The sequence below is a fragment of the Psammomys obesus genome, unplaced genomic scaffold (assembly GCF_907164565.1).
Source record: "Psammomys obesus unplaced genomic scaffold, mPsaObe1.curated_primary_1811, whole genome shotgun sequence".
Classification (NCBI taxonomy): domain Eukaryota; kingdom Metazoa; phylum Chordata; class Mammalia; order Rodentia; family Muridae; genus Psammomys; species Psammomys obesus.
In genome coordinates, this window is record NW_026592666.1 from 11,627,977 (window position 1) to 11,644,459 (window position 16,483).

The following is a 16,483-nucleotide window of genomic DNA, read 5'->3' on the forward strand; positions in this document are numbered from 1 at the left end:
CACACACACACACACACACACACACACACACACACACACACGCAATCAGACATGCACACGTCTCCAAATTGATGGCATTTAGTGTCAGTACCTCTTTCTCTCACGACAACATGAGGAAATCGGGGCAGAGAATCGTGACCTGCAGTGCAGAGCTACACCCGGGGCCCTGCTCCAGTCTCTCGGGAATGCTCCACTTCTCACTTCTTTGGCTCCGAGAATCCCCTTCGTGTGGGCACGAGAGCGAGCTGTCTCTGCGCCTGGGCAACATCTGCCTCAGAGGAGGGTGCCGTCACGGCCTGAGAGTCTACCGCCTGAATCGTGTGCCGGGGAAGAAGTGCTCGCTGCCCCGGCCGGGAAGAAGCCGCCTTCGTCTGTGAGGCCACAGCGAGCAGGTCTCCCCGGCCTCCAGTGTGGTGACACCCAACACCACAGCGGAGAAACTGCCAGAAGCCCGCTTGACTAAGGAAAACAACCCCAGAAACAAAACCGAAACCAGAGTCCAGACGCCACTGTGCGTTCCGGGAGAACAGCTCCGGAGACGGACAGGCGGACCTCTAACTCAGCGCTTGCCGGTTTGCATGCCTCATCCGGGGCACTGGGTGTCTGCACAGTGTAGGGCCGAGGCCTTCACTACTTGGGAAACCACATCTCATGGTTAAATGCAACCCTCTGAAAACCCTTGTTTTCCCCAGTGAAAATAAATCCAAACTCCACAAAACCACAGGTATGAAAACAAAACAACAAAACCCAAACCTGGAGACGGGGGCGGGGACTGACACCCTGATAGGATAACAAATGGCACTTCCCGGGCCCTGGGCAGGAGAGGCGGCAGCCGTGCAAGCCTGGGTCCCCAGGAGCAGCTTCCCTCCTGCAGCTGCAGCTGCAGCTCCGGCTGTCTGGGGACACGCTGCTGGCTACTGCCGCTTGGGCAGGAGGAGGTTTCTCAGCATGTCGAAGGAGTTGCCGTCCGGATGCGCCGTCACAACCCCACCGTCCTCCTGCAGCACCTGCAGGAACCCGGAGTCATCCAGCCCCACGATGGACACCCTCGGTCCCTCCTCGCCGCCCAGGCGGACTTGCTGGCCACTGAAAACAAAGCACAGGAGCTCGGGGTCATGGGAGGGAGAGAAGGCGGGGACTATTCATTACACGGACTAGGGTCCTGGGGACAGGCTGACCTCTGATCCTCTCTGTCGCTGTGAAATGTCTTAATACCCAAGCAGAGGTGGACGGGAACGCCTGTGTACCAAATCACACCCGTGTGGACCCCACTGCTGGTGGCTGAGCCCCTCCCCTGGGGTGTGCAAAGGGGCGGGAGAGCGGGAGGGGCTATCGGGAAACAAAGGGGGGAGGAGGGGAGGAGGGGCAGCGGGGCCAACGCGGGTGAAATGGCACAGCAAAAGTCGCCACTTTTTAAATCGACCTATACTAGCTGAAATAAAGAAAGGAGAACGAGGGCCAGGGAAGCCTGGTGACGCGGGGTCACCCCTGGAGACCCTGTGAAAATGGAGGGGAGCCCTGGCTCCACCAAGCCCTCCCACCTTAAGTTCAAAGACACTGGTGCTTTGGAAGGGTCGAGGCTTGTCTCACAAGCTTGATGCAGGAGGAGGCCGGGGCTCTGGAGAGCTTGAGGGCTGGCCTGGGCCCCAGAATGCAGATTTACGGGCCGGGCCGCCCCTGCTGCACGAGGCCCCCACTGTGAGATCTCGAGGGCTCTGCCTGGAGGCCTGACTGCTCTTCAGGGTTCACACTAAGCTGACCTCAGATGACCTCAGTCTGTTCTTCCCTTCTGCTCCCTCGGGGCCGACTTGTTCAAGCCTGCACTCGCTGGGCTTTTCTGTCACAGAGTTAAAACGTGACTCCGACCTGTGCTGGGGCTAAGGCAGGAACTCTATGGCAAAGGCAGCTGTGGCCACTGACCTGTGCACCCAGTACTTATAGTAGAGCGGAAGAATGCCGTCAGGCCCGTGGGCCTGAAACCGGTCGATCAGGCTCTCCAGCACGGTTGCGGCCCTGGCTATGAGACAGTCCACCCGTAAGGGCCTGAGGCCTACTCCGTGCTGCCTGTTGTATTCTGCGATGAGGTCGTTGATGCATACGGTAGGGTTACTGTTGGCCACGTTAAATCCACAGCCTGCACAAAGCCAAACAAACAGTTAAAAACCAGCCTGACATTATCAGCGGTTCTCGACCTTCACTGTGGGCCCTCAGGCTGTGCTGACCCCACCAAAGATTATTACTGTTGCTACTTCACAACTATAGCTTTGTCACTGTTCTGAATCATAGGGTAAATAGCTGATGGGTGAGATATCGGACATGCGACCCCAAGGGCTCAGGCCCCACAGGTTGAGAACTGCTCCAGCTAACAGTGCAGATTTTCCTGGCACCCACAGGAGGTGGGAAGGAGAATAAGGACACCATCACCACCACCCTGCAGGATGTCTCTCTAGGAGCTAAAACGCTCTGCTGCTAACCCTGAAACCTGTCTGTCAGGTCTTGGCAGCTGCCAAAAGCTCTGAGGAGGTGGCTCCGGCACACATTCTGCCTCGGCCCCATCCCGCACATTGTCAGCTTCCTGAGGCCACCCCTGGCCTCAGCTCCAGCGGACACTGCTCACCCTGCGCGTCGAGCACACTCGCTCGCTTACGTCCAGGGTGTGGGCGGCTTGCCAAGAGGAGCCCTGCCCGTTGGCAGCAGAGCTGTTCTTTGGCCAGCACTGTAGCCCTACAGTCGCGTGCCCCTGTCTGTGGCTGACGTCTGAGTGACACGGGAGCTCGACTGGGAATTAGGGGAGATTGGGGAGATGCCAGGGTCCTAGGAATTTCTGAAACAGCCGTGGCGCCCCCTTCTCCCTGGACATGCTGGGGGAGCAGCGACTCTACTCCATGTTTCTGGTTTTTTGAAGGCTGAAAGGGTTAACACTTTCTCAGGGCTGGGAGTGCAAGGCCAGCAGCAGCCGATCTTAGACAAGTCTGTGACGCAATGAACACCCCAACAAGAGAGCAGAGCCTAGCGCCTTGCAACCAGGATGGGTTTTCCCACGTCAATTAACACAATCACACAAGTCCCACAAAGAGGCTCACCAACATTGCCCGGACAGTCCACTCTCTTTCTAGGTGATTCTACATTGTGTCGAGGAGTTAAGCTCAGACATTAACTTACTGCTTATTATAAAATGGTAAAATATTTGCTTCCACCGTTTCAAGTTCCATGAGCGGCACAACCATGAAAGACATCTGTCAGTTGTCACACCAATCTGTCAGTTTCCACAGCCCCAACGGGAACTGTTGAGCTTTGAAGTGTCCGCCTCTCATCTGGTCCTCGCTGCGTCCATGTCACACTCTAAGACTAAAGCCGTCCCTCTCATAACCACACCTTCCAGATATTTGCATACATAAGACATTCAAAATTTTGTCGCTTTACTACTATTAGAAAGGCCGGAGGAAGGGTGTGGAAACTTACCGATAAGGATATAAAACGTGTCCCCCATAAGTGTTGAATTAACCAGCACCCCACCAATCTTCATGAGGTCGCTGTAATAAATGTCGTTGGGCCACTTCACTCGCAAGTTGATATCCTAGAAGAAACTCTGCATGTTAACTGAGCAACTGGCCACAGGGCGTTGAAAGATGAGACACGAAGATGAACTAATGGGATTTGGTCCTCTCCAGCGTTAGATTTCCATCCTTCTGTAGGGTGTAATACAGCATCCTTTAAACTTTATTCTATGTGTGTGGGTGTTTGGCCTGCACGTGTGTCTGTGTGCTATGTGCAGGCCTGGTGCCCTAAAGGCCAGAAGAGGGTGTCAGACGCTCTGGGTCTGGGGTTAGGCCGAGTTGTGAATACATTACGAATATATAGCCATGTATACTCTGCAAATCAAATCCGAGTCCCCTCGAAGAGCAGCCATTGCTCTTCATTCGGGTAGGACCGCAGGCAACACAGCATCAGCACCTGCTGCAGCCTCCGACAGGACATCCCGGCACACCTCAGCACATCCCTTCCTCCACCGTCTCTCATTTTTAAAACACCTTTTGCACAAATATCCGTGTGGCTCGAGGAGCAGGATTACAGATATGAGGCCTGCCTGGGTGACAAAATGAGTTCAAGGCCAGCCTGGGCAAGTTTGAGAGACTCTCAAAATAAAGGCTGAAAAAGTGGGCTGGTGACATTAGCTCAGAGGTAGGGCACTTGCCTGGTGAGGATGGAGGCTCAGTCTCCTGTACCATCAACCAACCAACAAATGCCCCAAACAAAACAACAAAAAGAACAAAAGAGGGATGTCTGCCGAGGTCTTGTAAATCGAGTTCATTAGCATCTCAGTATCACAAGGCTGCATCAGGAGAGAGTTGGGGCAGCAGAGAACAGTACCTCAGGGCTCTTTTCCCTTTAGAAGCCACTGCATGACAGACTAAGTGGCCCTGAACTGGCCAGAGCCCCAGAGGCAGGTGTAACACAGAGAGAACACTGGGGAGCAGCAGGGAGGCCCAGCAGGGAGGATAGTGGATTTGCCTGTGGCCAGGGATGCTCCATCACAAAGGGTCTACAGCCTGCCAGGACCTTCCAGTGCGCTGGCCTCAGTGGCTAGACAAGGGTGGCCTGAGGCCACCAGACCTCCTCCTCAGCCCTGGAAACAGACGGGACTTGCCTGGCAGCCAGGTGGCCCGTGGACAGAGGACACCCTCCTGGTGGCCGAGGCTGGAAGGAGCAAAGTAGCTGCTGGTCCAGGGCGGGACTCATTTCCCACGCTGAGCCCTCCTGGCACAGCCTCTCCCTGAGCTGGGCGCGCCTCTCCTATTTACATTTCCCGGCTCAGAGCCGACACCTCTTGGCACTGGCAGCACGGCGACTCAGGCCCATGGCTTTTCAGCCGCTAGCCTGGGTGCCTGATGCTATGTGGCCTACTATCGCCACCAAAGACCTCCTCTCCCTCAGGGTCCTCACTGCTCTTCAGAAGTTCCAGCACAGCGTGGGGCTCAGCCTGGAGCAGCAGAGAGGGCCCAGGTGCTGCTGGGACCCCAGCGCTCACAAGGACACTTCACACTTTTGTGACTAGAGCTGGGATCCTCAAGGTTGAGTACCGCAACCAGGTGGCATTTGGAGGGTGAGGTGGGGGCGCTGCTCTCTATGTTCTCATGCTCAGGCCACTGCAATACCAAGATGTCACCATGGCCAAGGCTAGTCTCCCAAACCCGCAAGATGGACTGCTGCTCTCTGCCCTTCTCCCAGTGCTTGTTCTCGGTCTTCTTGGGTCCTCCCTCCTCCCAGCTGTGCTCTTGTGCTCACCCTCCTCCCACCCGTGATGGACTCTCCTCCCCCTCAAACAGTGAGCCAGAATAAACTCTTTCTTCTAAAGGTTGCTGTGGTCAAGTGTTTTATCTCCGAAGCAGAAACGTAACCAGGAAAGAGGTTGGTACCAGGAGTGGGGTAAGTCAGGCAGGGATAAGGATGCCAAGAACACCCGTCCTTGAAGAGGGGAAAGAGTGCCATGAACTCCATCAACCACAGACAAAGAACAGCTCTGGTAAGTGGAGATGAGAGCAATGAAATGATGATGCACATAGCAGATTTTATGTGAGAGAGGTTTATTGGATGGAGAGAAAGAGAGAGAAGGAAAGAGCAAGACACGATAGGGGAAGACATGACAGGGGGAAGGGCGCGGCGCGCCGACAGAGAAAGAGGAGAGGGCAAGAGGGTAAAAGGGCAAGAGCTGAGAGAGACAAAGTGGCGCGTTGATCCTTTTAAGGAGAAACTTAACCATGCCCACCAGGTCTGGCTACCTGGTGGGCGACACATGATGACATCATAGGTTGCTAGGCAACCCAGAAGCAGGCTGCTTAAATACTAAAAAAGGGGAGGTGGAAAGAAGTTACATAGGTCCATAAAACAGCCTCATTTCAAACTGAAAACGAAGAGAGCTTCCATCCAGCCCAACAGCGTAATACAGTGCTTTCATTAAGAGAGAAGAAAAGCTTGTTCTTACTAGGATGCTAAGAAGCTGGCAAACAGCCCGGGAACGGATTCTGAGAAATGCGCTGTGGAAGGAGCCACCCCCACCAGAACCGTGTGTCAGGCAAGCACTCTACCTCTGAGCTTTGGCCCTGGCCACAACTACCCACTCTAAGTGGTACCGCACTTGCACTTTGGTGACAGCTTTGGGAAGGGCACTGCCGATTATGCAAACACACGCTGCAAGTGGAGAGGCTGAGCTGGAGGCTCCACGGGAAGGGGCAGGCGATGAGGCCACACGTACCTCGTACCCTGGGATGGACCGTACGGCTTCCACGACGGCCAGGGACATCAAGTGCTGGACAAATGGAATCCTCTGACCCAGTTCTGACTTCACGGGGACACAGACCAGTAGAGTGGAAAGGGCACATCCCACAGGGCTCAGCCAGGCATTGGGGCCCCTTCCTGGAAGGCAGAACCAGTGAGAGAACACAGCTTCCAATGTGGACACTCCCAGACAGCAGGGTCTCAGAGCCACACCCCTGACAGATGTCCCACTTGAGTCTGTTTGATACTCAGGGATTAACTCAACAAAAGAAAGGTGCTTTGGGGCTGTTGGTAAAGTGCTTGTCACGTTAGTGTGAGGATCTGAGCTCGGCCTCCAGAGCTCAGGTAGAAACAGGGGTAGAGGGTGTGTGGGTGTGTGTTTATAACCCTAGTGCTGCGGAGGTGGAGGAAAGCAGGTTCCTGGGGTTCTCTGCCTGGAGCAGCCTCCTGAATCTGCAAGCTCCAAGTCCCAAATAGAGAGACACTGTCTCAAAAAGACTAAGATGGGCAGCTCCCAAGGAACAGCCCTTAAGGTTCTCTGGTTCCCACAGGTACACACTCACACTACGCCTGTGCAAATGCCTGCACGCTCTTGTGCACCCCGCCGCCATGAAGCTGCTGCTGAAACAGCGAGCCTCTCTTCTGTGCTTGCACAACTAACGTCTTACAGTGTCCGGGCGCTGTCCCGGCATATGGTCACGTGGGTGAAAACAGCACAGGACTGGACAAAGCACACGGATCCTGGAAGCTGCTTTGAAAGGAGGTCCTTCCTGCAGTGCTGGCTGTGCAGCTGAGGCCCCCGAGGCCCAGAGCTGTCCTTCCGGAGCAGCCGTGTACAGACCTCACGCTCCTCAGTGTGGGATTGCGCTTTGTGCATGTTCAGCAACACCAGGCCTGAGCTACAGGCTGAATGCTTACGTTGGCGCAATCCCTGCGGGCTGCAAGGATGGCTCAGTATGTTAACGTGCTTACAAAACAAACCCGAAAACCTGAGTTCGAATCTGCGTGTGTGTGTGTGTGTGTGTGTGTGTGTGTGTGTGTATTTAACATAGGACATCCCTAGCTTTTATGCAGTGTATTTTTCTTCTGTGTCTTATGCTCAAAGAAGTGGCAAGCAGCAGGCTCCTATCTCTCTGCCTGGGGCGGGGGTTGGGAGGTGACCTGGCACTGCCTGGCAGGCCCACGGCCCACATTCCTGTAATGCCTCCTCCGTGCCTCCTGCAGGTTCCACCACGGCTCTGGGAGGGTGCCGGCTCTCCGTCTACCATCAGTGAAAACCCAGACCTGCCCTTCACAACTGAGCAGGCGCTGCCAGGGCTTCGTGGGGGCCGGTGGGTGGGAGGCCTCTGAACGTGATGCTTAGCACAGCCTCCAGCAGACCCTCACTGAGGACTTCCAGGAGCACAAATGTCTCAGAACTTTGTTTCCATCACAACCCACAGGATGTGTAGGGAGGTACGCTGCCAGGTGTGACAGCCATCAAATGCAAACACTGTGTAATTAACAAACTACGGACTGGGAGAAGGCTTGTGCTCTGCCAAATCAGCCCGGCCTTCTCCTTTCCCTACCTCATTTCACACACACACACACTAACTTGAGTCATCTCAGGGCGCAGCACATCCTGAGCTCTCCGCCAGGAGACTGAGGGATTTTGGGAAAGAAAACTAATGGCAATGATAACAGAAGATGACTGACCTTTGCCCTGGGTCTGCCGGACTGCAATGGCGATTAAACCCATTTCCTGCGGCATCTCAAACATCAACCTGCAAATGGTGGGAAAAACTGGTCAGTTAGAACGGACACGTAGAGAGGGGCTAACAGCTTGGGTGGGAGAGGGACGAGTGTACACACACACACACACACACACACACACACACACACACACACACACACGGTGGCCAGGAAGGGCCACTGATGTGCAGGGCTGTAAAGAAGGAGGGGCCGCTGCTTCCCTTCCCAGCGGAGGGTGAAGGGCAGGAGTGGGGAGAGTGGCTGCAGCCGGTGCTCAGGGCGGCTGAGCCAGGACACAGTTCTTCCAGTGACTTTACCGGGTTGTTTCTTTCCCTACACTGCGTCTACCTTCAAGGGACAGACACAATTTCTGACATTTGTTTCTACTTACACTGAGTTTCTGTTCAAACATGCACACGTTTCTGATTACTCAGAAAACCAATATACTGGCAGTAAAGCATTTAAGAGATTCCCCATCCCCTGAGAACTAATTATGCTTTAACTGCAGTAAATAAATCAACACCTTTTGAGAATTCCCGAGAACCCTGGATCTGTTTGCATTTCAGTTCTACTTTTAAAATAGTTTCATTGAGAAAGAATACAAACTTATCCTGGGGAGTTAAGTAGCAAAGCATACTTCTGTGTACCTCTGGCTAGCTGATATTAGGGTCAAGAAAGAGAAGAAGAGGAGAAAGTACGCACATAGAACAAAGCCCCTCACTCCAGTCTCTCCTACAGGCTGTGTTCTCCGCCTTCATTCCCAGAGTAAGACGTTCTCTTCTACCTGACATTTTCCTCTACCTTCCCACGATTGCTGGTCTGGCTCCAAGCAGATGGAATTCAGGCGAGGAAGTGTTAACGGCCAAAGCCAAGCCTTCTCCTCTGTCAGTGCAGTGGGGCAGGGTCTTTCAATTTGATCGATCTGTCTGTCTGTCTGTCTATCTGTCTATCCATCTATCTATCCATCCACCCATCCATCTATCAATATCTAGCCATCCACCAATCATTATCTATCATTATCTACCTACCTATTATCTACCATCTATTTATGCATCTATGTGTGTACTTATGTATGTATGTATCTATGAATATGTATCTATATATATGTATATGTATGAATCTATCTATCTATCTATCTATCTATCTATCTATCTATCTATCCATCTATCTATCTATCTATCATCTGTGGGAGAGAAGGGGTTGAGCAGGGCAGAGGGCAAACTGGTATTCTGTACTAATAAGAAAGTATAGGTCAGTGTGAAGTGTTCCTCAACATTCTTGCAAGAAGACAGAAGCTCTTAAAGCAAGCCTGCCCCAAGCAGCTCTCCACCCTCTCCCCCGCAGGCTCGGTGTGCAGCCCTGCTTAGGAGAGGCAGCCCTCGGCTTCTCTGTAAGGGCTGCTGGGCTGTGTCGCGCAGGTGTGGCTGTGCAGCAGCGGGTCTGCCTCATAGCTGCTGGGGCAGGACAGGCGCAGGGGGAACCAAGCGGTGCCAATGCACGTGAAACACCTTCTCACAGCATTTCTCTTGGACACTATGAACAACCCACTGAGATAGAGTATGCCTACCCACCCCTGAGCACCCAGCAAACAATCCTAAGAAGGATTCTTTGTCCCTTGGCACAGTTAACATTGTCTTTTAGGGATTTCTGATTCCTAGCAGTCCCAGCAACTGGGGTGAGTGAGGGGCAAAGAGGAGGCTGTGACTTCGTGCTCTGTGAGCAGACAGCAGACGCTCCCTGGATGGCGGGCGATCCAGAACACTCTTTAACATGTGGACAGTAGGCGTTCAAATGCTGCGCACCGCCAGCGTTGGGAAGGGGCGAGGGCGGGGCTGCAGGAATGAGTGGTTCAGAAACCAACCCAGACTTCCAGAACAAAGAGAAGTGATTAAGGGAACATACGTACTAAACTGCTAGAGGTTTGGCAGCAGGCCGCAGGCTGCATGAATGAGCAGGGTGAGTCTGTGCTGCCGAGGCCAAGAGGAAATTCAGCAACGGAGGCAACGGAGGAAGGAGCTAATGCCTGTTTGAGACAACTGGAGGCCGCCAGATTTATTTGTGCCATCTGAGATAACTTTGGGGCCAGGCCGCACGGCTCCCGGTTGACAAAGAAGCATTTATGAACTTGGTCAGTGCTGCTGGAAATGAAGCTGCTGCAGTCTGCTTTAAGGAAAGAAAGCCACCATGGACCCATGCCATCCTCCCTCGATGTTCCGGAAGAAAGAAAAGCGTGTGTGTGTGTGCGCGTGCGTGTGTGGCGTGGGGGTTGCCTAATCTTCACCTACTGGCTGGCGACGATATGGAACGAGAGCCTTGCGCTGTGTGCACACTGTTGTACCACAGGGATACTGACGAAAGCCCTGTTAGTGCCGAGCCGAAGCTTCTGGAGCCCCGTGAGGATCACTGTGCAATCCAGATGATCTAACCCCACACTGAGAGCCCGGTCACATCACACAGCGCTCTGAGAGAGGCCCAGACTTCCCCGAGGGCAGCAGCTAAAGTTTTGACAATCAGACAAATCCAGAAGACGGGCCGGGGGAACCAGTGAAAAAAAGTCAGTGAGCAAGAATTTAAACTGAGATCCCAACCCGTCCCTGCGGAGCTCTGGAGCACGCACACTTGCAGTTAGAGAGGCCACAATTCGGAAAAGACCTAACAGTTACAAGTCACAGTATTAGAAGCCAAAAGAACAATTGGTAGTCATTAAAATGACAGCAAGGACACACAGAACACGCCGGCCTCCAAAGCCACTTTGAACAACAGGACTGAAAGGTGGCACACACATTTACCCAACCTATGGAAGACTCAAAGGAAAAGGGAGCACAGTTAATGAGCACAGTAGGATGGCTTTCGTCAATTCTTTTAAAAGCTTTCCCTTGACATATTAGTCAGCTTTTAACTACAAAATGATTTAAATGAAAAACAAACGTTTTTGTGGAAAACGTGCTATTTTTACATTAAGTCAATTATTTTCAGTTAATTCAAAACTATTTTTTTTTCAAAACCATTTCTTTTTTTTGTTTTTCAGTTTTTTGAAATAGGGTTTCTCTGTGTAGCCTTGGCTGTCCTGGACTCACACTGTAGCCCAGGCTGCCCTCAAACTCACAGTGATCCCCCTGCCTCTGCCTCTTAAGAGTACTGGGATTACAGGTGTGTGGCACTGTGCCTGGCTAAAAACTATTTCTTAGAATTAAGATGAAAAGGTCTACTTTGGAAGTAAAGATGAGCCAGGCATGGTGACCCACACATTTAATCCTAGCACTTGGGAGGCAGAGGCAGGGGGATTTCTAAGTTCAAGACCAGCCTGCTCTACAGAGCCAGTTCCAGGACAGCCAGGGCTACACAGAGAAACCCTGCCTCAACCAAAAAATAGATAAATGAATAAACAAACACACACACACACAGTGAAATCCTTTCTCAACAGATAAACAGGTAAATAACTAACTGTAAGGACGGCCAAGAGCTGCCTGACCTAAGGTCTTCGTGCTGTCACAGTGTGCAAGGGTCCAGGGACACCGACAGTGGCCGGCGCTCCGCTCCCTCACACCCATGGGCGGAGCTTTCCTGTTGCCATTTGTTTTTACATCTTCTGATTCCCTAACTATGTTCTATGTTCTAGAACGGAATCCTAGGGAGTACTTATCGAGGAAAAATAATTGAGTCATAAGTATATTCTTTTGTTTCCGTTTGTACTTTGTATTGAGATATAACCTACATCCAATGAAGTACAAATCTTTTTTTTTCTTAATATATAAAATGGGCATTTACTCTTTAAGGCTCTCTTAAAAAAACAAAACAAACAAAATTAAAAAATCTTACTACTGGTGCAATGTGGGGCACAGAGAAAGATCACAGATGGCTGCCTATCCTGCAGGGACAAGCACATGAGAGGGAGTTCTGTTCCTCTGCAGCCCGCAGTATGCAGCAAACAGTGTGTCTAGGAGTCCCTCCACTTGTCCTTTTATCCTCCTCCAGTGTGGCCGGCCGCCTGCCTGATCAGGTTTAACTGCCGTCTTTGTTCCTTTTACATTTTTAAAGTTGCTTGTCAGAGTTGCTCTTGCCTTAGCTATTTTTATTCTGCGATAACACGCCTAGACCAAAGCCACTCAGAGCCTTGGAGGCTGCGGCGGCCAGGCTGGCTGAGGGAAGGAAGTGCCAGCTCGAAGGCTGGTCTGCCACACCCGCTGCTCACCCTTCCCAAACTGGAGAGCAAGTGTTCAGATGTATGAGCCTTCGGGGGCCATTCTCCCTCCCTCCCACCGCACGTCCTGTCCAGCGGGTCTGCCCTCCATCTCGCAAGAGCAAGCTTCTCTGGTGCGTTCTTCGTCACTCCTTCTGCACACGGTAGACACAAGCCTGCTTTCTCCGTCTCCATCTCCATCAGAGAAAGCTGCCACCAGAATGTTCATCCACCGATGTTCTCTCTGTCTCCCCTTTCTCTCGCTCCCTCCCTCCCCGGCCTCCTCCATGTGGGCTGGCACACCCGGCACCTTCCCAGGCTCTCCCCACTCCTGACCGCTGCTGTGTGGGTGCAGCGCCCAGGACGGGTTCGTCGCTACCCTGTCCGCACCCCTGACCACGGCTGGAGCCACATCTACAGAGCGGAGTGTTACACGCAGGATGCTGCCAGAGAGCGCGTGCTTCTGCGACTGGGAGAGGCATGGCCAGATGCCCCTGCCCTACGCTTGCACGCGTGTGCGCGCGCGCATGTCTCACTTCTGCACGTCTCTGCCCATTGACGGAGTTCTTATATGTTTGGGGAATTATCTGTGCTATCTATTGCAAATGTTTTCCTCTATTAGTCATCTTCCGATATGGCTTATATACAATCTTCTACCGTGCAAATGTTTTACTTTTATTTTCTCGTGTCAAATACATCAACTTCTTCCCTTTTTTTTTTTTTTTTTTGCCTTTGTTCTTGTTTCATGACTAGAGAATCTTTTACTATCCCCAAGTCATAGAGGAAATCACTTGCTTCTTGTGTTTGAACATATTCGTTTTTAAGCTTTAGATCCCTGGTCCATTAAGAGCTCCTTTCTATGTAGGATAAAAGGTTTGGCACAGGTCTAGTTTTATATTTTTCCAGTTCCTGCCGGTTTGACTCAGAACCCTTTGTCAGAAAATCTTTCACTGACAGACACCCTATCCTTTGCCACGGAGGTCTGAAACCCGTCCTTCATCTTGTAGTACGTGTCTAATGGACCTGTCTGCTTCTGAAGCGGTGTCCTTTTCTGTTGGCATCTAGCCCCGTTCCTAACCTCCCCACACGAAGACACTGATATCACACTGTTTTAGCTATCAAGCATGTTTCAGGGTCTAGAAAGCCCAGTCCTCCTCATTGGCTTTTTTTGGGCACTATTTCTCCAGGCACAATATCCCGACATATTGAGGAGTTTTGTTTATTTGTTTGCTTTGTATAAATACACCTTCTAAACTAATTTGAGAATTGAAATGTTTGTGAAGCCGAGTTGCCTTTGTGAGCAAGGAGTCTCATGTTGCTCACAAACATTTCCTTAGGCATTCCTATCATGCTCTTCGCTGTTGCACATACATGCCATGCATCATGTTACTGTTGTTCTGTACATTAAAATCTATTGATTTCTATAGGCCAATTTTAGCTTGCCACCTGACTGAATTCCTTCACTGCTTGAGTTAGAGAATTAGCACGTTTCTACGATTTCATATACAATCTATAATTCCATTGGCAGACACGGTTTTCCTTATTTTTCAACTGTCTTTCGTAGGCTTTAGGTTCTGTGACCTCAACATGGCGGCTTTCCAATAGTTAGCAGCCCAGCAACACTGTGACGCCCTAAGATCTCAAGAACAGAGGAACTACTCAAGGAAGGCGTAGCTCTCACTCTGAGGAAAGAATGGGTTCTTCGGGTCATCGGAGCATCCTTCGGGGCTCTGGGCAGAGTCCAGTCCTCTGCAACTGTCCTGGAAGGTCACTATCATTTTACAGCTGAGAGAGTGGAGGCTTGGGGGTCTGGGGAATCACAGAGCAAGGGCTGGCTCGGTTCACTACAGAAAACCTACTGTTCTGTTTTAGGGTCCAGGCTGGCCTTGGATTTTAGATCCTCATGCCTCAGCCTCTCAAGTCTCGTTTCAAAAGAAAGGCGTATGTACAGGAATTTTAATTCAGAACATGGCTGCTCTGGCAAGAAGTCACATCCAAAGACCTTCTAGGTCTGTGTGATCCAGCTGGAATACAAACACACCTTTAATCCAGGAGACAGAGGCAAGAGGTCTGAGTTCAAGGCCAGCCTGGTATAGAACAAGTGTCAGGTAAAGAAAAGCTTAGGTCCAGGTGTGGTGGTTTGTAAAAGAAAGCACCCATGTTTGAAAGTGATGTCTAATTGAGTGGCAGAAACAGTGATGAATCAAAGAAGATATGCCTAACTGTCACAAGAGAAGAAAGGGAAGCTACTTAAGAGGCAACGAAGAGAGAGAAGGGAGGGAGAAAAGGAGGAAGTTTTATTGGAAGAGTTTTACAGGAGAGGCTGAATGAGAAAACAAGCTAGACACAGGTGAAGACAGAACAAGCCAGAACAGCTAAGTTGGGCCAGCCCAGAGCGCAGCAAGAACAAGTAAGGGTGCGCTTGTTCAGCAGTGAGTCTGAAGCTGAAGATGTTCCAGGCCTAGGTGAGCAGAAGGAGGCAGTAAGCCTCTAAGACAACAACTGACCCAGGTGAATAAAAGTCACTTTACAGATGTGAAGGCAGGAACACCATTAGTCAATTCAAATGCAGCTGTGTAAGCAACAGCCTTGGGGACTTGTGAGTTTTTCTGCAAAGTTCTGTGTATTTATTCCTAAACTTGAGAAAGGATTGCTCTTAAACAACTGAAATAAAACCTTACATTTTCAAAAATTAAATCCCACCAACTTTGTGGTGAGGTATTTTTGTTTTGTTTTGTTTTTCTTTTTCTTTTTGTCCAATGTATCTGGGAAATTATTTTTCCTGCTTTCTATGAATTCTCGTTTTGTTTTGTTCTTTGTTCTTTTTTTTTCCTTTCCCTTCCTCCTCCATCCCCCACCCCCCATCTTTAAAGACTGGGTGTCATGTGTAGCACAGGATGACCTCAAACTCTCTGGGTAGCTGAGGATGACCTTGAACTTGGGACCCTCCTGAGTTTGGGACTGCAGGCATGTGCTGCTACACTTGAGTAATGTCACTGTGGGTCAAACCCAGGAAGGACTTCATGCATGCTAGGCAACACTATCAGCGGAGCCAGCCCCAAGAAACAAATTCTTTTCTACTTTTTTTTTGGTGGTGCTGGGGATTGAATCTGTGGCCTTGAGTATAAGAGGCAAGGCCTCTCCCATGGAAGCTCTGTTCCAAGCATGCCACTTTTTCCTCACCAAATTTACATAAAATAATAAAATAATGAGTTTCCTTAGTTACACAGCCAAGGAGCTTCTGAAGCACCTGGGTGGTCAATGCAAGCCTCCTGGAAGGAGTTTCTTCTCGAAAGGGAAGCCCCGCCCTCCCTCTCAGGCCCCCATCCAGCCCTTTTCCACTCAGATCCATCTCTGCCTCAGAGTAATCATCCGGAAGGATTTCTTACCCTGCTGGTTGGCCTCAGAAGCCAGAGCATCTGCTGCCGCCATTGCCCTGGACATTACCCTTCTTCCTTCCTCTCCGGCTCCCCCTGCCAGGGGCAAGCAGCAGAGAGAGAGCCGGGGGAAGCTTAGCACCAGCTCAGCGCCTAGTGCCACAGGACAAGGGGCCTCTTTCTTCAATGCAGGGCTTTGCTCCATGACATGCTGGGTTGGCGGCCCCAGGAACCAAACCTGGTTCTGAATCCAGCGCTGGAACAGATACTCATTCAAATGGTTATTTTCCATCCCCTCTGGGCCAATTCCACTTTCTACCCATCTCTCCAACCCTACGAGGCTGACTTCCGCTGGGTTCCATGTTGGTGGGACGGCCGGCCCCATTCCCTCACTGAGCAGGCTGGCCCTGAGAACAGTTTAGCTGCTGCTGGTCCGCAGCGCTTTCCCCAGGCCAGCACCATGGCCTCTGCACAGCACACCTCGAGCGCCTCATCTGCCCAGCTGGTTCTGTGTCCCTCTGGGCTGGCTAAGGCTTCTAGGATGGTGCCAAGACCAGGAACTTCACAGAGATGCTCCTGCCGCCCACTCCCATTTTTAAAAATGTGTTTTGTGTATGCGTGCATAGGTGTGGAAGGAAGAGGACAGCCGGGAGAGCTGGTTTCCTCCATCCACCCCACAGCTGCCAGGCACTGAACCCAGTCATCAGGCTTGGTGGCAAGCACCCTTTTCGTGCTAAGTGGCAGTGTCACCCCAGGGTTACTTTCTCCCAGATGTTAGCTTTAGGCCTCAGCAATCTTAGCAGCTCCCATCAACTGGAAGGTACCAGCAAATCCCCCTTTGTCCCTTCAGACCTGGGTGTCACCGCATCTTTCTGGGGCCGTCTCTAAAGATATCTCTAGCCTGGCTCATTCCCATCAC

General features: G+C 51.4%; 1 protein-coding gene across 3 annotated transcripts in view; it reads right to left on the reverse strand.

The window, feature by feature from the left end:
- Positions 1-16,483, reverse strand: part of Hlcs (holocarboxylase synthetase) — a 155,309-nt gene continuing 138,826 nt past the window's right edge. For all 3 annotated transcript variants that reach the window (XM_055614902.1, XM_055614903.1, XM_055614901.1), the window contains 5 exons: positions 7,972-8,039; positions 6,254-6,414; positions 3,463-3,577; positions 1,921-2,134; positions 1-1,086 (listed from right to left, as the gene is read on the reverse strand). In XM_055614902.1, the coding sequence (XP_055470877.1) occupies positions 915-1,086; positions 1,921-2,134; positions 3,463-3,577; positions 6,254-6,414; positions 7,972-8,039 (730 nt within the window). In that variant the 3' untranslated portion in view covers positions 1-914. The remainder of the gene's footprint in view (positions 1,087-1,920; positions 2,135-3,462; positions 3,578-6,253; positions 6,415-7,971; positions 8,040-16,483) is intronic.